Here is a 27,935-nt window from a genome sequence, read left to right on the forward strand (position 1 = left end):
ACCGCAGGGATTTTTTTTCACCAGCACAAGATTTAGGAACTTGTCAGCCCTCAGCCCGCAGGAGGAAGTTGTGTTTACTGCCAGCTACTGTAAGAGCAGGGCAGTGGAGCTCAGGAGCACAGGGCCTGTTGAATGGGTGTGTGCTCTTAAGTCACTCCTTGTTATTTTAAAAATCCTCCCCAAAACCAGTTTGGCCAGGGCTCTGAGGTCCTGACATGGTCGTATGTCACACGTGTCACCTCTTTCTGTGGTTTGGGTACTGCTCAGTGCTCTCGCCTACCAGTTACCAGCCACTGACAGCACAGAGTCCGAAGGAAAATTGTAAGAGAGAAAAAAAACAACCGCAGTGGTTTGAAATTAACACCTATGTTCTGTTACATTGCTGTAGGATAATGGCTTTTCCCCTTTTTTTTTCTTTCTTTTATAAACACTTTAGTAGTTGGCCAGTGTTTAAAAAATGTTCTTTGATAGAAAGTTAATCCAAAGCCCCTTTAAAAATTCAGTTTTCCTGTGCTTGTGAAGCAGCATTATCACACCATTTCGTGAAAACGCGCTTGGACGCGAGGTCTGCTGCTCGGAGACCGTCTGAATGCGTCCACACAGAATCACGCTCTCCACAAGAGACATCGCACCATCGTGAGCAGTTTGTTTGTACATTTGGTCTCTATCTGCTGCTGGTTATGTATTTTAGTATTAAAAACAGATGCCTATTACAGAAGATGCATTCTAGAAAGAGGCCAGCACACAAAAGGCACAAAAATGCTACTCTAGCTCATAAATAGAATAAAAGAAAAAAAAAAAAGTCAATACTTCATGAAATCTTTATTCCCTTGAGGAGGTTAAAAAAATAAAATCTGTTTACTGCCGTCTTTAATGACATGCATATTCAGCCAAAGCGGCACGCACAGACATTTTCCGTGTCCAGGTGTACCACAGTACATTGGTGTAGCCGAAGTGTGAAAGTTACACTGGTGCCTTTCCTCTGGAAACAAAGCGAGACATTTTAAAAGCCGTTCTGTGCATGCTGGACGTAGCACGCTTTTCCCCTCCTCTAACCCTTTTGCCTAGTCTGCTTTAGAATGCGTAAAATTGGTGTATTACAGTCTTTTATAGAGGTAATAATCTGTTTATACTGTTCCAGACCTTTCAGAGGCTTGTACACAAAAATTTAGCAAAATACTCTTTAGAAACTTAATTCAGCTAAGTACAAACATAGGAAAAAGCTCAAAATAGAAAGTTGTTTCCTGTTAATCAAAAGTTTGAACAAAGCCAGAGAATTGCTTTTTTTTTAATCTTTCTTGCAATGCATGGTAATAATTCAGTGCCATTTTTAGCCTCTGTAAATTGAGTTAAATTGTTATGTTCTTTTCAGCCTAGCTTTTACTGTCCACTGCAGTGCAGAACTCAGGAAAGTTGCTGCAAAATCCAAGTCCGGGTCATTATAAACTATATAAAGCTGTGGTTTGATTTAAAAAAAAAAAATTTTAAAAAATCATTAGTGTCTGTCTGTATGCTGTTGATCTTTTGCCACTATATCTGTGGGAGGATGCATTTACTGTTCCTAAACACGAACAGATTCCTCAGAGTGATCTGTGATAAAGGAGCGTTTCCTAGAAGATGAGAAGTCAAACATCTATTTCATAACAATGCAAAGTCAAGGAATGCGTAATGGTGTGAACTGAATTTTTCATACGTTCAAAGCTGACCTGCACTAATTAATATTTTTTTTCTTTTCTTTAGATCTTCTGGTGTAAAATCTACACATTATAAATGTCCTAATTAAAATTAAAAAACCTCATCAGAATAAATTAGGGGATGTTTTAGAACTGAGAGAACAATCATAAGCACAGATTTTCATATGCTTTTTAGAATGCTGACAATTAATCATCAGTTGTCAGTGATGTCCTGCCAAACATCATCTTCTGTTAAACAACGAGGAACTGAAACCTGTGTGCCATCAGTCTCGTGGCGAGTCCTGTGGCTCGCTGGGAAGCAGCAATATTCGGAAAATAATATACGCATACAGATTTAAGAAATGGACAGCAGTTCTCCGTAGATGTTTATGCTATTTACAGTAACAAAAACCTGTGAAGTCTCATATTTTAATGTACAGTGATATATTTTGCCATATAAAATACAATTTACAGAAATTCCTATCAAGTAAACCTAAACAAACACACTTACTTTTTGCATACTTTTATGTATGTCTTTAAATTAGAAACATCTCATTAAGAAAAAAATCTTACATCATAGTAGATGTTTGCATTTAACACCACCTCTCTGCATTTTAACATTTTGTCTCCGGGTTCAGAATACAGATGACCATTTCAACCAGCAAATCCTTGATGTCGGAGGACTTCACGCACCAACGATGAACTGTAAAATCGGCAGTGAGATACACGGCATACACGCTACTTGTAACGTAGTCTTCAAGATGAAAATGTTTATAGGAATTTAATTTTACATTTCCAAAACTATTTTATAAAAATATCAAAATATTTACCCAACTGTTAATTTACACGGTCAAATAAATTAGCAGGGTTTTATTTCGTACTTTAGAATTACGTACTTGAAGAATACATGACAAGCAGCAATGTAATGTATTTCACAGTGAAAAACTTCCCTCTTGAATCGCAACGTCAAGTACCACCACTCTTCTTTTCACACTTAATGCAGTTATACCTTTTTCAGTGGAGAGTTTTATATACACTACCAGCCTAAGTAGGGTCTAACAAAAAAAGTGACACTTTTTTTTTTCAGAAGAAAAACACTTTTAGAATGAAAAGTACAATAAAATGGGGATCTTTCTTAAGTCTATGGCAAAATTCTGCAAAACCAAAACAAAACCAAAAAAATGCTCCACTGAATCAGTTCAATCGAAGGACCAGATTTAGTGGCCTATTTAACCACCTCGTTCTTCTTTCCTTTGGAATACCAATTTGTAGTCTTAGTCTTCTTCAAATAAATGTCTGATGTTTTTATAAGTTTTGCTGGTTATAAAGGTGCTACTCTTGTATGTTCTTTAATTACAGATTTGTAAAAATGCGACATTTAAAACCTCTTAGCCTCATGAAAAAACCTAAGTACGACTTGTTCTTTGCTGTACACTTAACAGATGGATTCCAAAACACAAAATACCTGTATATAAAAAGGAAGATAGTGCACTTTAAGCTTACAACATTCCGTTTTCAAATCCTCCATCAGTCACAAGTAACTATTAACACTGTTCTTCTGCAGCCTTTTCCTAAATACACACGACCCTTCTGGTGTAAAATAAACATGACAGCAACAGTGGACTCCTTTTTTTTTTTTTTTAAAGCGTGTGCTGTAGGAACAACGTTGACACCAAAATATCATGTAAATGAGATGTAAAGGTATGGCTCCTAAGGTCTGGATTCAATTCTCTTACAAAATTACAATTCAAGTTACTGGAAAACATAACTTTATAATCTTAAAAAGCAATATGCTCTTCTTAGACTTTTTCCATTTCTGTACTGTAAATGGAAATTTTAAGATAAAGATGCAAGTAGAAAAAAACCAAAATTTCAGTACAGGTAACGCTGTGGATTTTTATAAGAAAAACATTATGCACAAAATGCAGCAAGTGAAAGTCCAGTATGTTCTTGCCTTTTATCTATTTAAGTATTTTCATTCACAGTTGTTCAAAAATTGCTAATTTGTCAGTGCATTTTGTAAGGCTAGTTTTACAACAGCATTTTTGTAAAGGTGAGAATATACAGTATATACAGAAGACGCTGACTCAGTCCTCGCTGTCTTGTAAAAGCGTATTTATGGGAAATACAGTATCAATCATATTTCTACGACTGATTAGTGGAAGATGAAGCTTCCCCTTCTGTTGGTTTCTGAGTATCCTTCGGTGCTTCTGGCTTCATCTCTTTACTGATTTCCTTACTCTTACTCCGATCTTTGCGATCTTTTCCTCTTTCTCTTTCACGATCTCGATCTCTCTCTCGATCTCTTTCTTTTTCCCGGCTTCGATCCCGGTCCCTGTCTTTGTCTCTGTCGCGATCTCTGTCTCTGCTTCTTGATCGCTCTCTATCACGTCTTCTGTAGGATTCTCTGTCTCTAGTTCTTGCTCTATCTCGGTCTCTGTTTCTTTCCCATTCTTTACCCCGCTCTGAATCCTTCTCTCTATCTTTGTTTTGGTTTCTGTCTCTATTTTTATCCCATTCCTTGTCTCTGTGTCTCTCCCAGTCCCTGTCTCTATTCCAGTTTCTGCCACGGTCTCTTTCCCAAGGTCTGCCGTGTTCTCGATCCCTTCGTCTTTCCTCAAAGGGTCTACCTTGTCGATTATCGGCTTGCTGAGGCTCCGGTTGATCTAAAGCCTTATCTTTATTTCCTCCCTCATATCTTTCTCTCTGTCTCCCTTCAAATGTCTGGCCTCTAAATTCAGGATTTTTGCCTTCTCGGAAGTCAGATCCTGACCACTGTCCTTCCGACTCAGATCCCTGTCCAGAAACATTGGGAAGAGATGCAGATGGCCCAGCTTCCTCCCACATCTCTTTTCTGTGGGGTGGTGGATGGCTTGGAAGGTCCAGGAGCGGTCTTGGAGATGGCTTCATACCTTGTGGTGACTGACCTTGGAAATGAAATCTAGAAGAGGGAGGTTCATTTTCTTCTGGAAACAGAGCAGGTGTGGCTCCTCTTGGTCCACCAAACTGAAGTGGTGCTGGACCTCTCTGGTTGGCAAATCTGGGTGGTGGACTCCCTCTCCGTTCTTCAAACGGCTGTGGCAAAAGTCCTCTTGGACCAGGTATATGATTTGGAGCTGGACCTCTCTGCCCTTCGAATTGATTTGGGTGAGGCCCTCTTGGTCCACCAAAATGACTCGGGGCTGGACCTCTTGGCCCTCCAAACTGAGGGCCTCCTCTCTGTCCTTTAAACTGAGCTGGTGGGGGTCGTCTTTGACCTCCAAAAGGAAAAGGTGAAGGTCCTCTGTTTCCCATAAACTGAGGTGGATCTTGTCCTTCGAACTGTCCGGGAGGCCTAATCATTTCATTATACTGAGAATCTGAGAATTCCCTTTGTTCCATGTGAGGTTCCCTATGATCTTCAAACTGAGATGGTGACATTCCTCTTGGAACACCATGATAAGAAGGAGCAGGGCCCCTATTATCACCAAAAAGAGATGGTGGTCCATGCTGTGCAGAAAATAAGGAAGGAATGGGACCCTTTTGACCTCCAAATCTTCCAGCTGGAGGTCCTCTTTGCCCATCATTATTTGGAGAATCATGCTCTTCAGAGAACTGTGGTGCCGGTCCTCTAAAATTAGGTCCATGAGGTCCTCCAGGTGCATTGAGCATCAGTGATTGTGGTGGCCCTCCCTTCTGCCCCGACAAAGAAAATGGAGGTCCAGCACGGTTTTCTTCAAAGTGCTGTGGGGAAGGTCCGCCCTCACTCTGAACTGATGGAGATTCAGTTTGTTCTGCAAATTGATGAGACTGAGGATTTCTCTGTTCGTCATATTGCACTGATGAAAGACCTCTCTCTGGTTCAAAGTCACCTGCTGTCTTTTCCTGAGAAGTAAACATTGTATTTGAAAAAGAATCCCTTCCCATTACTTCCTTGGACTCATTTGACCATGATGCTTTATGCATATCTTGCAAAGACTGACTGTCATTTGATGTGGAGAAATTAGGCTGAAAAGATGTACTTGGAGGTGTTGGAAGCAGCACTTTACGTAAAGGTTTGGATGTAGAAGGTTCTCCAGTTTGACTCACATTTTCCAAATTAACTTGAATAGTGTTTTCAAATTTGCTATTAGATGACTCCTTCTGGGGCACTGTAGAAGCTTTTTCACTTGAAACCCAATTATCACCACTAAAACCAGGCTGAGTAGCAGAAATTGAAGTTTTCTCTTCCTTGCCAAGTGAAGTCTGCAAAACATTTGGAAAACTTGCTGGAGCAATATCTCTTGCAGTCATCTCATTCTGTACCACCTGTGGCTTTATTCGAGAATCAACACTGTCATTATTCTCTGTCGCCATTCTTCTAGCTTGTCGAGGATCTCTATTCTGCCTTGGGTCACTTCCTTGGTTTAAAACTTGTGCTTGCTGATTCAAAGATGAAGGTATATCTACTTTTGGCTGGTCTTGCTGAAATAAGTCAGTCTTTATTAGGGAAGATTTTGGTGGTGGTGACATTAAAGCATCAGACACTGAAAAATGAGCCATTGAAACACCAACAGCTGCTCTTTGTTGTCTGAGGGCTTCTTCTTGTTCCTCTAGTTGTCTTTTCTGTTCTTCTATTTGTTTGTTTAATTCTTCCAACATTTTTTGCTGTTCTACCAAGGATGAGGATGCAGATAAATCAGGCACATAGGAAGCAGATGTTTCCGAAGAATTGCTTTTAGTGTCTGTATACATTTTGTTAGGTAAATCATCCACAGTAACTTTTGCTTCTTCCAAGATAGTTTCATCTTCTGGATCATAGGCCTCATCCTCTAGTTCTGCTGTATTAGATGGCTTTTCCACATTATATCGTTTTTCGCTTTCACCAGTCTGCATTTCAAAAGCTTTCTCTGGACCATATTCTTCTTCAGGATCATATGGTCTGTCATCCTCCTCCTCTTCTATAGATCTGTCTTTTGACATCTGTCCAAACTGTTGCACGATGGGATCTAACAAAGGAGCAGCTGGCATTCCTCCATCAGCAGCAGCTTGACCTTCCTGATTTAAAGACTTGACAGTTTCAGAGTCCTTAGCAAGAGGCTCAAAAGTTTTCTTTTTGCCAAAAAGCGTCTGCAGGATGTGCTCGAGTGGCGTGGCAGTTTTTGAGGATGAAGAATGCGTAGCAGTAACGCTTGCAGAAGCGGCAGTTGAAATCGGTGGTGTTACAGTAGTTGTGGTTCCACTTTTAAGCGAGGACAGTATTTTTAACACTGAAGGTGTAACTGCTGAGGTGTCTGGAATGGGAAGCGGGGGTGGAGGTGGAGGAGATCCAGGTGGTGTTGTACTTATGTTTGAATCTCCCGAATAAAATGCGTATTTTGGAGTTTTCTTCTCTTGCGAAGCAGCTAGTGGCCCTTTAGAGAACGGTGATGTTTCGGTTTCCTCATGTGCTTGAATTCTGCTTCGCTTTTCCTCTATCTTTTCTGTTTCAAGGCCAGTGGCAAGACGTTTCCCTTTCTGACAGATAACCAATCCAAGAATTAAATTTGGCCGAGAGGACTCAAGACCTGAAAAGGAACACAAAGATTGTATACGTGAAAAAATATTTTTTAAATCGTGCTTTCAGTAAAAACTTATTATTTATATAGTGGCAGCTACAAAAAGTCACAGAGGTAACAGTTTTTCAAAATTCCAGTAGATGACCTATTGGCAATTTTAATCAGTCCATAAGTGTATATATCTGTGTTTCTTTACTTTTTATATCTATTTGTATATAATAACTAAATGTTTTAATTCCTTGCTTGATACTTTTAAGAAAAGATTGCAGCAACAGCTATGATTATTAAAGTGTCTCTGCAAATGTTCAAAACCAAATCAAGTTTTCATATTTTTTGTATTGTTAGATAATTGTTTATTGTTCAACTACCCCTACCTCTTCCCCAAAAAATCATGGATTTACTTTTAAGTAGTTTGCAAATATGTTGTATACACAGAGATACTGAAAAGTCAGAAAACCTGGGCTAGACTTCGTAACTATATTTCTGTTATAACCTGTGCTAAAAGGCTATATTGACATTTACACCAGTCTATAAATATTTTGTCTATCTCGAAGTTAAACAAATACCAGTAATTACTAAAAGGAAAACCTCAAACAAAGTTTGGAAACAGTATTAAACCTTGTAACCCACTCCCTCTTTGTTTGTTTGGTTTTTTTCCAGCTGCACATTATTTCAAAACATGACAGAAGCAGGGAAAGTGATAACTAACATACCAAAGGAGGCCTTAAGCAGACGCAAGCCTAGCATGTGGGAGAAGGGGACACCGCCTTTTCCGAGTTTGCCTTCTCTGCAAGAAAACGGTTGGCTGGGTTCGTACCCAACCAACCTGGTATGCAAGGGGACTTTAAACCCTCCGTTGCAGGATTCAGGTGGATGCTGTAGGCTTTTCTATAAGTAAAATATATTGTGAGCAGAACTACTCCTTTGTGAAAGCTTCAGACTTGCCTCCTTGGAGAAGTATATAAAAAAGATGGGAAAGTTTCTGATAAAGAGGAAAAAATGCAAAGGTCTGTAGGTCTGTTTCATGTTATTGTATTTCTTCCTTTTACATGCACAGTTCCCACTAGCACTTGTGGAAAATAAACGTGTCCAGAATGAAGGGCAGGGAATAAATCCTTTAACACACAGTTGGTGGCAAATGTAGAAAATCTGTATAAAGAGAGGCTTTTTAAACTTTTTAAAAATATATATTCCTTGTTCTTACTATACCAAACCAACTGCTCATTAAGGAACAATTTTAAAATATCTAATTATTAGCACTGAAAAATTTTGATAACAGCAAAAAACTCCAAACCCTGTAATTGCAGATATATTCTATTAGCAGACCACATTCACAGATAGATTACTTTGCTGAAACAACTGACTTTATAGAAGTTTTAAGGGGACTCTTAAATCAACCATCTAATGAGAAAATTACATCAGCCGTTTTCCTAAGTTTATGTTCATGTTTAATAAACTTCACCTTTTCTAAGTGCTTTTGGTTGCTAACTTCACACTGAGAAATCAATAACAGAGTTTAGTATATTTTTAGGTTAAATGTGAAGTTTTGGCAGTGAGATGATATCACCACTCTTACTCAGTTAGAATTTACGTAACTACAAGGTGAAGAACTTGGCTGACTTGATGCCAAGGGAAAGCCCAAGCATTAGAACCAATTAAGTCAAAATTTCTTCCTCAATGAAAGCCTATACAAATTATTTAGTTTGCTAAATAACACATCAAAGCTATAACTGCTTTATATTTTAAACTCGTATTTCTCTTCAATACTTACTATATATTTCCTTAAGAAATAACTTTTGCTCACAAAATGTCCCCTCAAATTGCTGACACTTCTACTCCTTACATTCAAATCGTATCCCATATAAACCTTATTTTCCAAATAACGAACTACAGGTAATAAGACAAAGACAGTAATTTCTCAAGTAAAATAAGTTACTGCAAAGTTTTATGAGATCTCTTGACAGCTGAGGGAAAACAAACCCTCCTCTGAAATTCTGTGTTCTGATTGTAACTGGTAATAGTACAATGAAACTGAAGAAACCAGCAAAGTCTGGTTACTCCCAAGAAATAGTATTTTTTAAAAAAAAGACCAGTCAAAATCATAACAAAAATCTGAGGCCAAACTAAAATATTTCCTTGAGATTTCCTATCAGGAATGGCTCTCATTATAATTACCTTTAGAAACAAAAATAATGAAATTTGAGTGAAAGTTTTCAGACTACAGCTAATCTGTAGAATGCATTCTAGATCCAAACCAGAATTCATATTATTTCACAGTTCAGTGGTCAAGTTTTACATATTTCTGTGGTTAAGAGGGTACTGGACATGCTTTTTCTTTTTAATTTTGTAGTATATATTATTTCCTGTTTGTACATCTAAAATCCAGTGCCAGAAAGGTTTTTTCCTCCAGGTACAAGATTTCAGGGTTAGTAAGCGTTGCAAATTTTCACCTTCCAACCCCTCTGCCATGGGCAGGGACATCTTCTACTAGATCAGGTTGCTCAAAGATACCCAACTCAATAGTTAAAATTTTGTTCCATTCATCGCAATTTTTAAGAGCATTCTAAACAGCATGAGGGAACTTCATGCCTTCATACTTTAACAAAAAAAAAGTTCCTATTGTAAACTACCAAAAGAGATATATATATTTTTTGAATCCTTTGCTAATATGTGGCTGTTTTATGAAAATTAATTTATTTTAACCATGTAAGATATTTGTTACGTTCCCAACATTGCCGCTAAATCCCTCAATAAACTGCACTTTCTATTGGTAATTAAGGCTGATTATACTATTTTTTACAACAGCTTTAAGATCTACACATCCAAGAGCTATAGTAAATGTGTATGTGAAACAGACAAGTGAACTCACATACAGCAAACCATTGCAAAAACCAATGCAGAACAGCCTACTGATACATAGAGTCTGGTAATGAATGTCTGAGATTAATTAAGTATAAATATGGATAACCTGCCATCTTCCTCTGTTTTTAAATCACCCATGTCAAAGTTTTTTGTAGATCTTCTAGGCATTAGCGCAGTTCAGAAGTCCTCAGTTGTGTTCCAAATCCAGTCCATCAGAAAACAGGAGAAATTCATAATCCGTATGTGCCTGATGGAACTGGTCGACAGAGCTGGAATATCTTCTAACTAGGATTTCTGGAGTGGCAGGATTTTATTGTCCTCTCCCTCCTCCCCCCTCCAGTCATATTTATCAAATCATCTTAAGCTATCTAGAGCATAATGCTTTCCGAGTCCTTGCTAAACTCTTATTTGAAGGTACACAATTAAATTTAAGGAGACAATGACCACTTTCCATAAAATATTTTTATTGATTATGAAAGAAAGAAAAAGCGGTAAATTCCATCAGATGTCATTAAAAAATACGGATTACATGTTTTTATGCTGTGGTTTTAACACATACACAAAATCAGAAAAAAAGCTTACCTGTTTTTTTTGTCCCCCCCATACTGGATCTGGTTTTAAAATGTGAACCAACTTAGCACAACTATGAGGAAGAGGCTGCTACAGAGGCTTCCAAGAAGTGTGAACTGATGGCAGAAGTCTAAGTGAGTCTTGTAAGAATCTGTTACATCACGCAGCCTCTCTGCCTTTGGAACCTTGTTTCTATTGCTGTCCTTTAATCCGCTCTGCCTACAAGTCAGTTTGAAAACCTGACTCATAAAATTTGCCTCCATGAACAACACCTGCAAATGATACCTATATTTCTTCTGAGCAATTCCCTCCAGTTTTGAAAAACTTTTGCACTTGAAACTCAGCAGAACCAGGCTGACATTGCAAATTTCTATACTAATACTTAGTAGAGTTTGTCTGCATTTGCCAATCTCCAATCTAAGTGTTTCGTTTGAAATGAAACCTATAGTGGAAAAGTAAAAGGAAGGACGAAAAGGAAAGCTGGTATTTCCACAGGAACGCAAGTAGGCAATGATTAGGTAAATAACTTGCTTTAAGGAGGCATTTAACAGTCCAGCAAAATACCACAGACATTTACAGCTGATTCAATGGCCAATTCTATTCTTGTGTGCCCACAAACGAGAATATTTCTTTTGTGCTGGCTGGAAAAACTAGTCCATGATTTAAGACTCTTTTGCCTACATCCCTGTGCAATAAGCGTTCTGTACTTCGTGGTTCTGTTTCTTGGCTATGAAAGAAGCAATAACAGTTTTTGCCTACCTTTCAAGAATTCAGTAAGCTAAAGACTATGAAGTGCTGAGATTCAACAATTACAGCTACATAGCTGTACTGTAGATAGCAATAACCCTGCCTTTTTAGCTGTAGCCTAAAAACAATGTCCTACACTGTGTACTGCTCAAGGACGGACTTGGAGTGTATGAGAAAAATCTTGTCTGGGGATGCGCAGCAAGTGCCCTTTGCAATCTCAGGGAGAGCATTTTACTAATGATGTATCATTTGTTGGTGTTGCTAAGTTGTGCCATTAACACATGAAAACCTGTCCTAGACGCTGTTGCTTCTGCATATAACCTCTGAGAATATTTTATTGAGTTTAGTCCTAAACTTGTATTTGAGGAGTAGAGGACAGTCAGCTTCTCAGAAAGGTCAGCTCCTTGCACGTTTGCTGTTTCATACCTACCGTTGAGTATTTTGCAAACGGTTGTTATGGCAATGAAGTAGTGCCTTCATTGTAACCAGGTGTTCTTCAGCTTCTTGATCTGTTATTTTATGTTAAACCCCAGATACTTATTTGGAAACCAAGCATATGCACCTCCTCCATCCTTAGATGAAGATGACTTCAAATTTTGTAATAGAAGGGTGTTTCATGGCTGAATTCATTCTCAGTTCTTCTGTCACCGTGTTCACGCACAATCATGGAGCAAACTCAAGTCAAACATTACTACTGGTAATTTTATCTAAAAATAGAAGATTATCATATAATCTGCCTATACTAACTACTGTGTGCCACCTACTGACCCTAAGGAATGTAGGTCCCTTTCATCCCCAACAAACCAATTTTCAGAAGTCAGTGATTTGGCCGAACAAAACATTTCAAACACCTTGTGCACCATATTGCACGTACAGCATAATATTTAGCACAAGACAACGACAATGTAGCGGAATCACTATAAATATTACCTTTGTCTTTATAGATTTCTTGACTCCTCTATGGTCTAAGTTTCCTGCTTGATTTAAGTGACAGTGAATGCCTTGTAAGGGCCTAGGTTTTGTGGATGTATAGGTTGCTGAAGATAGGGTGGGGGGGGGTTTGTTATTTGGTTTTTTTTTCCAATATAGTGGCTGTTCCACATTCTTGATTTTACAGGTAAACTCATCCTCCTAGTAGCATATAAGCATCTTGTTGGAAAGGCTATGTAAATTTCAGAGTTGGATTTCCAATTTTTGACTATTTACATACTTTAAAATTAGTTTTATATTTAAAAAAAAAATAATGATTACATGAAACATTTAATAACAATTTGTCTCAGATGGACCTTTTTTTTTTGGTAATTTTACCTAGCATTTAACCTCCCCTGTTTTGTGCTTACCTGGTCCCTCAAAGGGCAAGAGTTTGGAAGGAATTGGGTCCTTAGAACTCAGGGGGATCAGGTAGAGATCCTTGATATGTCTGTTGTTATTAGCTACAACACCAAAACGACCACGACTGCTAAAATAGGAGTAGAGAGAGATATAGGCAACTTCTTCTTCTTCTGTTGCAGGATGGAAACGAATCAAACACAATTCCTGTAATACAAAAGCAAAGTGGAAAACTTCAACCTGCAACATACCAGCAAATACAATGGTAAAGGGTAAATTCCAGGGGTAAAAATAAAATGTACATTTATCATAACTCCAGCTATGTTTTCAAGGCAATACTCTAGCTTTAAGAGAGTACTGTTGTTCACTTTGTAATATTAAAACAGAATTAGGTTTGTCATTTTCAGAAATACAAATTACTTGTGTATCTTACATCAAAGTAAGCATCTTGAGGCTTAAGTTAATATGAAAGAAATGGAAAATTCTTCATTTTATTATTATATCTGTATACTGTGCATATTTTTTTCACTTCTGAAGTGTTTTTAATAGTAAAATCTATTCCATACGTTAAATAAGTTCCTTTTCTCAGAATTTGAATTTCAGTCTTCAATACTGAATAAATAGCTTATTTGTTAAATCGTTAACAAATTAATGGAGATTTAACTACTACGCAGGAGAGAGAGATCAAGAGGATCTGCATCCCAATAAACATGTTTCTCCAATAAATCAAAAATTTCAAAGGAATAAGTGATGTCGCTAGTTTTCCAGGTGCAATCTATGTCAATATTTGCTGTTTACCAATTTATATTGTAAAAAGTTGTCATTTTATATTGCTGTATTTTTCTTCTGGGTTTTGCAAAGGATTTTAAGTGAATACCTTAGAAAGTGAAGATTTGAGTTTGCCAACATAATCCCAGACTGTCTTCGGTGAGATCCTCCCACCAATATGAATTGTATCTGGTAAATCCTAAACAAGAAGTATTACATGGTAGTATGAGAAAAAACAAGAGAGACTGATATTTAAAAGCAGTGCAGGTTGCCCCATCCCAGTAACCTAATGGATAATGCACTGTTATATTTTTGTAAACTTTCATACACACTTTAAAAATTTCATTTAAATTTTCTTTTTAAAAACACATTTTAGCAAAAGCAATACCAAAAAGAAACACTAACTAATAAAAGTCCTAAAATACACACTTGTGTCTGAAACTTCCTAACAGTCACATAAAATGCATGTCAAAGAAAAAAAAAGAAAGAAAAGCTTATTTGTTTTAGCGCAAACCTTTATACTGTTTCCTTACTGAATGTACACCCTCCCAGAATAATAACAGCCAACTTTTAATCTGAAAATTAGTAAAAGGGATATTTTTCATAAATGGCCGAACAAAATTTTGTACTAGATCGCATCAGTGACCTATCTAGTTCAAGATCTACTTTAAAAGACATCTACTCTACAAGACATCTACTTTAAAATACTGGCTCTAAAACTTGTTTTAAAAAAATGAAGCTGAAATAAAGGTATTATTCCATGGTAGATGTTAACATATATATAAATATGTTTAAAGACATGAGAATTCTTCACAAATTTGTGAGGAATTTTTAAAAGGCTTTTTATGTTTTCTTGAGCTACTTTTCCAATTACTAAAAAGATGCCATTTACCACTGCTACAGTTCTATAGAAATATATAAATATATATATATACACACACACACACAGAGCAACCCCAGCCTTTCCAGCAACAGGAACTGCAGTACAGATTTATTCTAAACACATAAACATGTCAGTGCTAACCTCGCTGAGATAATCAAAACACCCAGAGACAGGGTAGGCTTTAGTGACAAATTTGGCCACACTTTGCATGTTAATAAATCCTTTCCAAATCGTGTTGAGACGAGAGAGAAAGAGGGAAGTATCGCTGTCTTGAGGTGAGCGTGGCTCTGCAACACTGCAAAACAAATCCAAAACAGAAAGGTTACAGAATACAAACGAGAATGGTCCCTTTTTTTTCCACTTTTCTCCCCTCCTCCTACTGATCAAATACTTTATTTTAAACAAATAACAGAATTTTTACTAAATGTTTTGTTAATGTTTTCCATTAACTTGTTATTAGTGAAAAAAGCAAGCAGTAACAGAAAATAAAGTGGTAGCTGCAGGTAGGCAAAAAGATGCTGAAAGATACGGCTTTTATAAAATCAGGTTAGCGCAATAATTTTGTGATCCTGACTCTGTAACAGACTAATCTGAATTATATACTTCGCACTAATTGAGTCAACAACATGCATCTGAAAAAGATTCTCAAGAATTTGCTATGAACAAAACTCTTAACTGCAGTTTCATATAGGATATACTTTGCAATATTTAATTTTACTGTTGTATATACTCACTTCCTTTCATGCTGATCAATGAGCTAATTTTAATTCATATGCAAAAATTCAGATGTAACAGTATTTTAATACAAAATGAAAATCTGGAAATGCCTTTAAACTACCTCTCCCATGCACTTGCTTTCTATAGATTAATGTACATGCAGACTTCTAAGTCTGCATACTACCTTCAAGTTTTATTTATCTGCTGAAACACATTGTAGAATCTTTGGTGTCAACATACGCTGATGCTGAGAAAATTTTATTGAGAAAGTAAATGAGGGGATGGTAAATTAAAAATCTGAGTCAGGCTACCTGAACTTTAAAGTTGAACATGCCTTTTGACTGGCTGGAAGGGAACGGGACATGGGACATATGGGACTTTGAAGATAACCACGTTAAAGATTTCCATTAACAGCTTACTGTTAAGTATACGCACTTGATATTGGGTGAATGATGAACTGCTAAGTATCTTGGATCTTGTGAGGATGATGGTTTTGTTAATATTGATTTGGGGACAGTCATAACTGGTTTTGAAGTTTCCTGTTTTGTTTCTGCTGTTGAAACTCTGTCAGATGCAAGACCAGAACGCAGGGCTGGTGTCACAATACCAGAGGAGCTGCTCATTGCTGTCCTAGGGTCTCTGCCAGAAACTGTCACGGTTGTGACAACTGTGCCAGCACAAGAGGCAGGAAAAGCAGAAGCCTCTTCAGGTAAAGAAGAATCTGTATTGTTATTGCCCTGGGTCGTAGGAATGTAAGTTCTTTCTGCGCTTGACTGAGAAACACTTTCTGCTACCGGTCCAACTTCAGTTTCCATTGAGTTTTCAGAGATGGCTTCTTTGGCAGGCTCTGCTGTTGGGGTTGGTGCAGAACTTTCATACTTTGGCTGAACTTCTGGTTTTGATTTCGACTCCACCTTTTTAACAGGAGCTTTATCTGACTTTATCTTCTTAGGCGGTACTTCATCTTCAGATGCTGAAATCTGACCTATAGATTTATTTTAAAAGCTTTTGATTATTATTTAACAATGAAATAGTTTGGAGAAAAACAAGTAAACAAACAACACTCTTAACATAACAATTATTTTGATTTGCACAAATTCGGCACTGCAGATACCTGTACAGATCTTGCAGTTCAGATCAAAGAGGTGGGCTCGATGTTGACTTGTTGTATCCTTCAACATACTGCTAAAAACATCTAGAGAAGGAGCACTGTTTAAATTTGGTGCAGTTCGGGCTGATTCTTGCTGCTCCTAACAGTGAATAAACACAAAAAAATATTCCAGCTGATCATTCATTTCAACGATTAAAAAATCCTTTGAAACTTTTAATTAACTTCAGATCTTTTAAAAAAAAAGATCAAAGGCCTTGGTTAAAGCATATCTTGTCAGATAGAGTCCTCAAACAACATTTGTCTTCATTTGATTCCACAATGTTCATAGCTAATGTTCAGAAATAAAAGATTTCTCTGTAAATTGACAGCAAGGGCTGAAATATACACAGCATTTTAGAAGTGCATGCACAATATGCCTATCATTTGCTTGTTGCACTGCTTCAAACTAAAAGGAAAAATGCTCATAGCACACCTACTAGGTAATAATATCCTTACAGTTCATTGAAATAATCTGCACTTCTGATGAAAAATTCAAGGCCCTCATTACCATTTATCTCCCTCGATGTCTTCACGCTGAAGCAATAGCTAATACTTACATCAGAATCAGACACTGGTGGAGAATCTTCCATATTTACAGCTGGCACATGTTCCCGTTTTACAGCTGTTTTCTTGATTTCATGAGATTTGCTTCTTGACTCTATCATCTGAAAGAAACAGAACCACTTTGGTAAAAAGTCCACATATTTATTTTATAATTTTATGCCATACTTTATTGTCATTTGGCTGCTGATAGAGAAATAAATATATTGAAACGGAACATTATTAGTATTTCATTAAGAAGAAAATGGTGTATTAAGATAATATGGGTGGTAAGGGCTGGTGAACTCACTCTTAATTCGTATCTAAGGACACAGGGGAGAAATATGTTACTTACTGCTTTAGCTGGCTTCTCTTTCCATACAGAGAGTTCTTTAGATAAAAGTTCTTCTGGTTTCATTCTCACTAGTTTTGACAGTGAGATTTCCTCACGAAGGACACGATGAAAAAGTCCCTGAAAACAAAGCAGACTTTGTTGCCATGCTGAAGGGAATCTGTTTGGGTAAGTAACAAGATTTGCAGTGCTGAATAGGCAAAACCTGTTCTAGTTTCTTAATCCCCTATTAAAAATACCAGCTACTTATAAGCAAATTTGGCAAGGTGCAGCAACCAGAAAATAAGGATTAAATAAACACAGAGTACAAATTTTCCTCATTATCAGAAATAACTATCAATGTAACTGAATAGGAATGCCAGCAGTTGAGCCACTCTCCTGTTTCATATCTATTACAGAAATTTAAAAAAAAAAAAAAAGGAAAGAAGTTCCAAGTGTTCCCTAGGGGATATTTTCATCTGCACCAGCATCCTTTTTTTTTTTCTTTTAAACCACAGATAAGATCATATAAATAGGCAGTATCCAACACATACTACACAATGTCAGAGAAAATAAAGTTTGTATATATTTTAAGAAAGCCATTCTGTAAATAAATATTTCACACCAAATGCCCAAACTTAATAAATACACATGACCAACTAAAGCAGACTTTTAATTCCTACTGGATTTTTTTTTTAAGATTTGAATGGCTTTATAACAGTCTTTTATAGTATAATTGATAAGTCTCTATCTTGAAACTCTTAAAGTTGAGGGTAGAGTTTGACATATCATGAAAAAACAAAAGTATATTTCCATATACGTTTACTGTTGAAGGAAATTCCAAACCTGGTTTTTGGGGTCCTTCAGATTGAACATGATGCTACGGTATTTACTCTTGTATCTGTTGTCCGTAACTTGAAACAAATTAAACATCTCTTTTTCAATATTGAGTGCTACTTTCCCTACTTCACTTTCTGTCATGACCAGATCATCGCTATCATTGACTCTGTTAAAAACAAAAAAAGCATTTATGTTAGGCATGTATCTTCAGGTAGCATTCACAAAAACTAACTTTTCAGAGGAAGGAGCTAACCTAGGCTCCTCCTCACTCAGTGAGCGCTCAAGGCTCCTTCAAAAGACATCCCAAAGCCAAAGCCTTTCTTAGGACCTCGAACAGTGAACTACAGCAACCTTTCATTACTGTCCATAGGCGACCACAGAAGACAGCTTTTGTGAACTGACGTCAGCCTTTACAACTACGCCTGCTCACAGCACTGAAGTTTGGAGTTTCTCTCCCATGACTAACACAGGGAGCCCAAGCAGCTGAATTTTAGTCCTAGATTTTCCACTGTGAACAGCATTTCCATGTCAGAGACAATACTAGAGTGCAGTGGTCTATAATAAGCATTCATGCCTGGCATTGCTTTAATAACCGTTGTGAGACAATTTCCTTTTGGTTGGTTGGTTGGTTTGTTTTTTTTTTCTTTCCTGAGTGATACAGCTGTCCACTGACCAGGGCTTGTTGTTGATTTTTTATGTTGGAGGGGAGGGAATCTCAACTTCAGTGAACTTTTAACCTTTCACTGTGACACTTCCTATACTACGTTCCCTAAATTCTTTACATCTTTAAACACTGCCATCGTCAGATTTTTATAATGCAGATGCTCTGAAGTTTTAAAGCTTCTATGCTGTAATTTAATTCAATTGTAATTGCCTCCATATAAATACAATAGTGAGGCTCTTCTTTTTTTTAAAAAAAGGCTTTTTCATATGCACATTTTTTAATATCAGAATTTTAATTTTTTAATATAAACCTGAAATGCCAATTATAGTTGTAGTACTTTGTAGTATAAATTAAATCCCTCAATATTCCTTATCAAAAAGTAAACAAAAATCTGCAGGCTAAACATTTATGTCTAGGTGAAGCTTCCTACGTAAAATGAGTGCTTTGAATTCCCACCTCTTCCATAAAATTTCTTTTAGGGACCGTCGAATATTTTGTCGAATCTGAGAGTTGGGTTGTGACTGGACAGGGTTAGCTGATGCTTTTGCTTGACTACTTCCCGATGCAGTAGGAATGGAAGACAGTGAAGGCTTTTTGAGTCCTCCACCCAGACTGGAAGATGTAGCTGGTCTTCTGGAGGCTGATGAGCCATGAGAAAGAGATGAATGTTTTGAAGGAACACTGCCTGATGAAGGAACACTGCCTGATGAAGGCCAAGGTTTCTTGGGAATTACACCTTTGAAACTTCCAGCAGAAGGTTTAATTGGTGGTTTAGTTAGTGATGTATTAGAGAAGGATGGGGACTTCTTTGAAGGAATATTTTTAGTAAGAGATGTCTGTTTCTCCATTATAGATGCAACAGCTTTCTTCGATGCCAAAATAGCCTCTGCTCTATCTTCGTGCTTTTTCTCTTCCCTTTGAGCTGTTAAAACAAAGAAGAAAACACAATATTAATGGCTTAACTTTGTAACTTCCTATTCCTGAAGGCCAGTAACCAATCTATAAAGAAAAGTCTGTGAAATGGCATCTCCAGACAGTAACTATCAAGTAGGCAATTTAGACTATTTACTTTCACTAGTCTTTTAAAAAGTAGTTTTTAAAACCATGCAGAGATTGACATAGGGGTTTTTTTTAAGAACTCTGGTCCTTTAGAAAGTACTTTGTCTCTGAGGCTGACTGAAGAGTTTAAAAGAGTTCCACTTCAGCTCTAAAGGTTGAAAAATTTATTTACAATCTACACAAGAAAACAAACCAAAACAAAACCAAAACAAAACAAAAAACCAAACCAAAAAAGGCACCACCTTCAAAGATTCCTGAGTGGGATTTCATAATTAAGCTTCAAAAAACACTCCAAACTTTCACACATTATTAAAAAAAAATACAACCCACATCTTACTTTTAAACAGAAAAATTCTGATAGCACCTTTCAGAACCTGTTTATTATAGAGGCAGAGGCTGACTTGATTATAGGGTCCATGAATCTGAAACTGCATTAATGTTACCTTAAGTTTAATATTATTGAAGCTTAATAAATCCTTTCCCTCAGTCTTTTTGTTTTAAAGAACAAGCAAAGACAGACAATTATGCAGCGCAGAAGTTGCTTAAAAAATTTAAATACATAATCTACTTTTTTGCTAGTATGAATATCACACTGATTATATTGCCATAAACTGTTATTAGATCTTTCTATTCAGTTATTAGTTAAATTCTAGATTTATAGAATAATTAAACATTAAAATGATTGCTCAGTTTGTGGCCATCTAATTCCCACCATTCTTAAACTACTCCAATACAATATTCAAATTTTTTTTTCCTACTATTAGTAGAATAATTAAAACATGTCATATACAAGAATATTTATAAAGCGTAAGCAAAGGCTCCAGTTCTCACACATGTAGATTTAGATTGGAAATTAGGAAAAAATTTTTTACGATGCGAGTTATAGAGCACTGGAACAGGTTGCCCAGAAAGGTGGTGGATGCCCCATCCCTGGAAACATTCCAGGCCAGGCTGGATGAGGCTCTGAGCAACCTGATCTGGTTGGAGATGTCCCTGCTCCTTGCAGGGGGGTTGGACTAGATGACCTTTGAAGGTCCCTTCCAACTCTATTCTATGATTCTATGTTGAAGTTATACTTCTACAGGACTTTAAAAGCAAGCATTTCTTTAAATTGCATTTCTGCCACTGACAGGAACAATTCAACATAGCAAAAAAAAAAGCCAAACACACACACACACACATCCCCAGCAAACAAAACATCATTTACAAGACATTAAAGTTACAGTGGGCTAACACTAGCGTATTTATCCTGACAGCTCCAACAAGGAAGGGTTCTGAGGAAAAATACCAAAAACCAACTCATGATATACAATTATTTCAATTAGAAAATACAAGTTTTCTCCCAAAAAACTTTTTTTTTCTCACAAATCTGTAGATAACCACTGACTAGTTAACAAGCTAATTTTTAATCTGCTAGTTTTAGTTAGGGAGAATTTGTAGATTAATTAGCCCAGAAGCCCTAGCTGCAAATTGCAGGACGCTTCCTGGGAAAGACCCAGGAATTTAACTTCCGATAGCTTTACCATGGTCCCTCTTCACCATCCAGATCTCTATAATGAGAGCAGAAGTTACTAGGAAGGGTCTAAATTGTCCAGTCTTTTTATCTGTTCTGAGATGGACTTCAAAGGGACAGAGCACTCCCGTAAAGTCTGGTTCAATAAACACCACAAATCAGCCCAAGCTTTCAATGGAATCGCCTCTCAAGATGAGGAAGATCTGGAATGCTGAAGAGACATAATATGATCCTCCCTCATTTTGGGAGGAAATGGCCTTGCAGCCTTTCTCCATACTGAAAGTTCAGGTAACCCCTGAACGGTAGCATATGCTTCCAGCAGAAGGATGCTGTTAACCCTGGTTCCTTTAAACAGGCTCTGACTGCCAGCAGTTTCACCACAAATACAGAAACCAGCGGTTAAGGTGAGCTAAGCAGCAATGCTGTACTTGAACTTCCGTAAGGTTCTGTATAAGGGTATGCGCTGAACTTCTGCTGGAACACAAGGAGAAGCAGCCAGAAGATCCACAAACACTGTATGTGTATCCTGATTTTTTTTCCCAGAAGTATTTTACAAGCAGTCACCTTGAGGAATTTTTCTGAATGAGATTAACTCTGTGAAGTGTAGAATAAAACCAGCTGCCATAATACATTAAGTAATTTCAAAGGATGTGAAGATTTTACTAGAAATTAGATTAAAATTACCCTTCTCATGCTATTCCCATAGTTTTCCCTAGAGACGAGTCTTGGTTACTGTCAGACCGAGCTAGGGAGACCTTCCGTGTGACCCACACTGTCTCTCCTTATATCCCCACCCTCCCCTATCCCACCGACACTGCACTGGTGTAAGGAGGGCTTTGGCAACCCTGGGAGGGAGGAGAGGGATCAGGATCTATTGCCCATGGTTTTGGTTTGGTCAAATTAGGCACCCGGAACTTAACAGAGGTAAGAAGTCAAACTATTTTGAGTTAATAGTCTTGAGCAGAGAGAAGGCGAACATCCAAAACGTGCGCACTGATAACGCTGCAGGAATTACTCTACTTCCATTCTCTTTTTCCTGGTTTATTGTATCTTCTGCACAGACTTGTACCTTTTCAGGCAGTAGGACAGATGCAAGTTTCTGCAGCTCATCATAAAAAGGCAGGAAAGAACAGGTCATGTTTCAAAACAATGACAGTAAAATTCAGCTCTCAGTGCTAAGACGCTTAGCTCTTCTGGTTTACAGCAGGAGTACAAAATGTGAAATCCTAAATCTGTACTTAATTCTCCATTTGCTATCTTTTTAATCATTACTTCAATTTAGTTAACAAGAACTACATTGACAAAATTTAAAATAACACAGCCGAGATGTTTTGTGTCACTCAGATGTTGTATATATGAGAACCACACCCACACCACAAACCTTTCTATGTTACAAACAGCTATATCATGGTAAGAATATGTACTTGCAAAATAAATAAGTAAAAATTACTAGTACAAAAGGTAGACCGATGTTCCCAGGGTTGAGGGGCAGGAGAATCAATGTGTTCAAGAAGAAAGCTGCAGAAGCATCCTTTATTCTACAAGTTGACATCATGACTATTTAGAAATGTTTCCAAAGTAAGGCATATAATCTTCTGCTTCTTTAGCCAACAGAAAACGTGCAAATATTTCATAAGCTTCATGAAATTTAACAGTTTCAAACTACAATTTCAAAGTACTTTATACCAATTAAAATTGTCTACCTAACGGTGTTTGTGATTAGAGAAATTGATGGTTTGGATTTTGTATGTACTAATTCAGCCACATGTAAGTCATTCAGCACTTCAGAATATCTACCAACTGCTTTTTCAAATCTACAGGACACATCACTGTATTTGAAGGACACTGGCAAATCGCGTGCACATTCAAAGAATCAAGACTACTTAAATCCTACATGTGTAAATAACCTGTGACGGCTGTAGATGAACCTAATCTAAAAAACCTCTTATCCTATTTTGTCTATGAGAAACCAGAATTTTTGTGCTATGCAGTTTTGGTTTTTACTGAGATTAGTGTTCTGCCACAGAATCCAGCTGAACCAACTCACGGTGTTGTTACACGGGTCTTGGATCCAGGGCACCTGAGCACCCAGCTGAGTGTGAGGAAGCAGAAGGATTGCCTCTTCTGGTGCCAGCTTGCTCTTCTGTTGACTGAGCCGCAACATAGGCACACCTCAAAGCTTCTGATAGGCATGAAACTATTGCAAGTGTATGGTTGGAAGAGTTAACAGAAATATGTACTCTTTTCAGAGAGCAGTATGCCAACATATGTGGAATTTGACTTCTGAACAGATGCCACAGTCACTCAACAAATTGATGGGACGTATAATGAACAGGTATTGTCCCAGACCATGAGTTTCAAGTTGCTTGGCCTTGCAGTCCATGAACAATCTGAAGAGAAGACGCAGTCAATGCCTACTATACATACTGGACGCTGTATTTTATACTGTGATGTTTCTGGTCCTTCTCATCAGTAGCTCCAGCATACCTACAACATATGCTCTTAAACAAATTTCAAATAGAAGGATAGAGACGACTACTGAACATTGGCCTATCCCATCTAACAGAGTAACAGGGAATTCCACCACAGACAGAAGACTGGTGCCGGAATAAGGCATTTAGTGGCTCTTCTGTTCAGCACTTTTGAACATACAGGTGTACCTCCTTGGTTTGATGTTAGAAACACTATTCAAAACAAAACAAAATACTAATTCCTATTTTCCCCATTTTGTCCTGTGAGCCACTTACTAGGACAGCAACAGGATTCTTATTGACTGAAAAGGCACATGCTAAAATGACAGAGAGGTACAGGCAGAGCTAATGAGTCAGCTCATTTCCAGAGTGAAACCCAGTGAATCCTCTGGTAGAAAAAAAGTGCATTCCTTGCAAGGCTTAAGAAATAGCATCACTATGGTATGTTCACTCTAGGCATAACTGCCCTCTCTCTCACTAGATGTCAACAGATACAGAACCCCTCCCCTAAGGAAATTCCCTGTGAAGCTGAGCCAAATAGTACAACATGCAGCTAAGAACAAAAGTTCTGAGCGGCGGAGGACATAACTGCCACGTTATCTACCGTGTCACGGACGAGCCTGTGGAAAGTCTGACGGTTATGTACCCTTCACACTTCTGTACATCTCAGCATTGTAATGTGGTTGTTGAGGCCCAATCTAAGAATGATTTCCAGTGTAGCGCTGTTTAACTTTGTGTGAAGGATTTGCAGGTTGCGCTCGTATCATAATCCCTTACCTACACTTGGAGACTGTGCTTTACACTACCAGCACCCTCCGATATCTTAAAAATATTTCTGTTTAGCATTCAAGCCTATTCTGCTTCTTCCCCCTTTCCCTCTCCACCCAATCTTTCTTGGGAATAGTAGCTTTAGAAAGCCACGTCGAAAATACACCACCACCACTCCTAGTTTCTATCTAAATTATCTCATTTGTTATGGGTTATTTTGCTGAAGACATTATCTAGTTTGTCAACTTTTAAATACCTGAAGAAATGTGCTATTACTTTTGTTTGTATAGTTTAAAGTTATTCAAATCACGCATTAAAGATCTTCAATTTCTTGCTTTTGGTGATGCTAAAAGTTTTAACTGATGCCATAGATAAACCGCAGGCAGTTACATTTGAAGAGTCTGTTTCATAATGAGTCTGTAAGGCTCACTTTTTCCTTTTAAAAATCTTTGCAAAAAGAGAGCGAGCATCTCTGCTTCTACTACAGAACACTAAAAAGACTTCTGTGCAAAATGTCTTGCAGTGATCCAAGCTGATTGATTGTTACATAGTACCAATTATGAGAAGTTTCCCTACTGAATTAAAAATTTGGCATAAGGCTGTTCATACAGCCCAGAAAGGTGGTGGAGGCCCCATCCCTGGAAACGTTCAAGGCCAGGCTGGATGAGGCTCTGAGCAACCTCATCTAGTCAGGGATGTCCCTGCTCCTTGCAGGGGGGTTGGACTAGATGACCTTTGAAGGTCCCTTCCAACCCTAACCATTCTATGATTCTATACACCAGAACTATTGTCTCTAGTGTCTTACACTGTCTTAATGTTTCCCTATGTTCTCCTCCAGCTACATGAATCCACTTCCCCCCCCCAGCCCCCCAGGATAAAATTCCTCATGGTAGTGTTCGGGGAGCACGGGCTGGCAGCTGCATCATCTTGTCCTTCCGCAGTGGAGCACTGGCCCAAGGGAGCATGACATCGGCGAGCCTTTACGAGCCCACAGCCCAGAGGCTGCTGACGCAGGTGTGGGTTCTACTGATACTTTTCATGCTCCTCTGTCACTAAAATAGAAAGGTTTAGGAAAAAAAAAAAACAAAACAAAACACGAAACTAACTTTCAAACGTATACAGTGCATCCAAGTTTGTGTGGTATCAACAGTAAGAAAGCTGCTAGTTAATGTTTTTCTGTTTAAAAAAAAAAACACCTGTAAAATTCCACAATATGAATAAAACCTAAGAAGTAGAGTATTGCTACTTGTGATCCACCTTATAAAGTGGATCATTTACTACACTTGAAAAATACATTAAAATCCTTTTTAAAAAAAAAAAAATCTAATGTCAAGTTAGAGGGAGGAAAATTCACTCTAGTGTAGCTTTGCAGTTGTTAAGAAAGCAAAGCTACCTTAGAAGGTATTCTCCGACAGCCTGTGTAAAGGCTGGCCAGAGCTGTGTAATTATGTATGAGAAGTGCTAATGTCTAAAGATCTGCAACAGCACTGGCCTTTACAACAGATTTAACATCTGATAGGAATGCAGTGTGAAAAGACCAGGCAGGAGCAGTAATGTATTTAGGAATTCACAAAAAATCCCAGCCAGCATTTTGAGTGTCACTCCAAAACTGGCCTGTGAAACTGTACTGTGAAGTTCTGCAGGTCCTGCAGCTCCTTCTTGCTCAGACGCAGGTAGCTGCACTATCTGCTTCTCTGTGCAGGCGTTCCAGCATGCTGCAACTGTCCAGTCTGAGCACTACAAAAGGTGAGGGCAACCTGTTTTGGCACCTATCACCATAGAAACGGACAGTCTCTTGGCTCAGAGAAGACGAAGTATCTCACTCCTATGTGCCAACATGCAAGAATTTAGGAACTGTATCTTCCCCTTTGTATAACTGTTGAAACAGAGGATGGGCAAGACTTCTCGAATTTAAAACTGGGGGTGTTCCAACAGCTTCCCTTTGCCACTCAGTCTCACTATGCGCTAAATGGACTTGTTTGATGCAGCCTGTGGTATGACCCCTTTCTGCATAACTCATGATAGAAATAATTTTAAGAGAGCAGAATTTAAGCTAACCCGTCCACCCCAATACAGAGGTCAACACTGAACTTTAATCCGTGACTTTTTCCAAAGTGAAACCTTTAGACGCATTATCCAACTTTTAAAAAACTGAACAAAATACACGGGTGAGCTGGTGCTTTAGATGTCAGTTATAAAGCACTCTACAACGGGAAGTTACTTACCAGTTAGAGACGTTCCTCAAGAGCAGCCTTTGCATAGTCACACTGCTGGGATGCAAGCCCGACACCTCAGAGCCTCTGAAGCTTGCCGGAGTCACTCGTTAGGTGCCACTGAAGCACCCTCTTGTGGCACCGAGCGTTCAGTGCCCCAGGCTTCGAAAGTGAGGTGTGGTTTGTAACCGCTTCAGTTCCATGGCCGTTGAACCGTTCCTTCCCTGAAACCTGTTTTTGCTAGACTTTTTGTCATTTCCCTCAAAGACAGCTCAGCGTTAGTTCTAAATAATTCAGAAGTTTTGAACTATTCTTAAATAGGTTTCAGTGTTAGTTTTTACTGTTAATTGCCTACGGATCAATGTGTCTGCTTCCACTTTCAACACCAATTCAAAATTTATTATCAAACACTAGTGTTTTAGAGGTGTGCCTCCTGCCCTGCTGTTTGTCTTCAACAGCCTCTATCAGTTCTAATCTGCACCACAATGAGAAGTTCGTGATTAAGCTGTCTGTGTGCCAAAGCCTTTACATTCAGGCACACAAAGAAAGTAAACCTGGCTTTAATATTAATTAATTTAGAAATCTCTGAGACAAAGGCCTTTTCTGTGGCGGTGATTTGTTTGCATTCAAGCCAAAATTGTAGCTATGTTCATGCAAATTTGTAGTTAAGACACGCAAAGCTTTGTTTGTTTTAATCTACATGGAATTACAGTGATTTATCTGATCTACATTAGACCACTACATCTTCACAACTACACCACTCCTGAGTGCAACAGAGGCACTATCTGCTGCAAGAAAAAAAAAATTGGCTCCTTATTTTCCAGATCGTTTATGGACTGGTATCATCACTCCTTGCAGGGACAGGCCATCTTCAGGTTCCAAGTTCAGTACAGATCAGACACAGCGACTCATCAACACCAAGATCAGCCCCAAAACTTGACTCCAAAGTGCAAGAGATCACCTCAAAAAAAAAACCCCTTTTATTTGGGGACTAGCAGAGGAAGATCTTTTTCACTGGCTATGCAGTCAAGTGAGCAAGTTCAAAGAACTAAAGTAATATTAGTAAAAGAAAGCAAAACAGCAATAGAGGGGAATGAGGTTTTTTTAATCAAACTTTCATCACTTTCAGCGTTGGTAACAAGAGATAAATCACCCTAATATTCATAGTGCACCCGTAAGTTGTATCAGGTTTCTGCCCCGCCAACCCTTCCCCTCAGCAGTGGTTCCTTGTACAAGAAGTCAAGCACCCATTATGACAAGAGTGCTGACCTTCTGTCGTCCAAGCGCCTTGAGGGTGCTAGGTGCTTGAAAGGCAAAAATA

General features: G+C 38.1%; 1 protein-coding gene across 2 annotated transcripts in view; it reads right to left on the reverse strand.

Annotated features, from left to right (window-relative positions):
- Window positions 1-2,088: 2,088 nt before the first annotated feature.
- Window positions 2,089-27,935, reverse strand: part of DIDO1 (death inducer-obliterator 1) — a 52,293-nt gene continuing 26,446 nt past the window's right edge. For both annotated transcript variants that reach the window (XM_086760839.1, XM_086760840.1), the window contains exons 8-17: window positions 19,047-19,512; window positions 17,933-18,092; window positions 17,111-17,227; window positions 16,773-16,880; window positions 16,180-16,315; window positions 15,501-16,050; window positions 14,490-14,643; window positions 13,575-13,664; window positions 12,709-12,904; window positions 2,089-7,198 (exon numbers count right to left, since the gene is read on the reverse strand). In XM_086760839.1, coding sequence (XP_086616965.1) covers window positions 3,819-7,198; window positions 12,709-12,904; window positions 13,575-13,664; window positions 14,490-14,643; window positions 15,501-16,050; window positions 16,180-16,315; window positions 16,773-16,880; window positions 17,111-17,227; window positions 17,933-18,092; window positions 19,047-19,512 — 5,357 coding nt within the window. In that variant the 3' untranslated portion in view covers window positions 2,089-3,818. The remainder of the gene's footprint in view (window positions 7,199-12,708; window positions 12,905-13,574; window positions 13,665-14,489; window positions 14,644-15,500; window positions 16,051-16,179; window positions 16,316-16,772; window positions 16,881-17,110; window positions 17,228-17,932; window positions 18,093-19,046; window positions 19,513-27,935) is intronic.

The sequence above is a fragment of the Chlamydotis macqueenii genome, chromosome 16 (genome assembly GCF_036417535.1).
Source record: "Chlamydotis macqueenii isolate bChlMac1 chromosome 16, bChlMac1.mat, whole genome shotgun sequence".
Lineage (NCBI taxonomy): Eukaryota > Metazoa > Chordata > Aves > Otidiformes > Otididae > Chlamydotis > Chlamydotis macqueenii.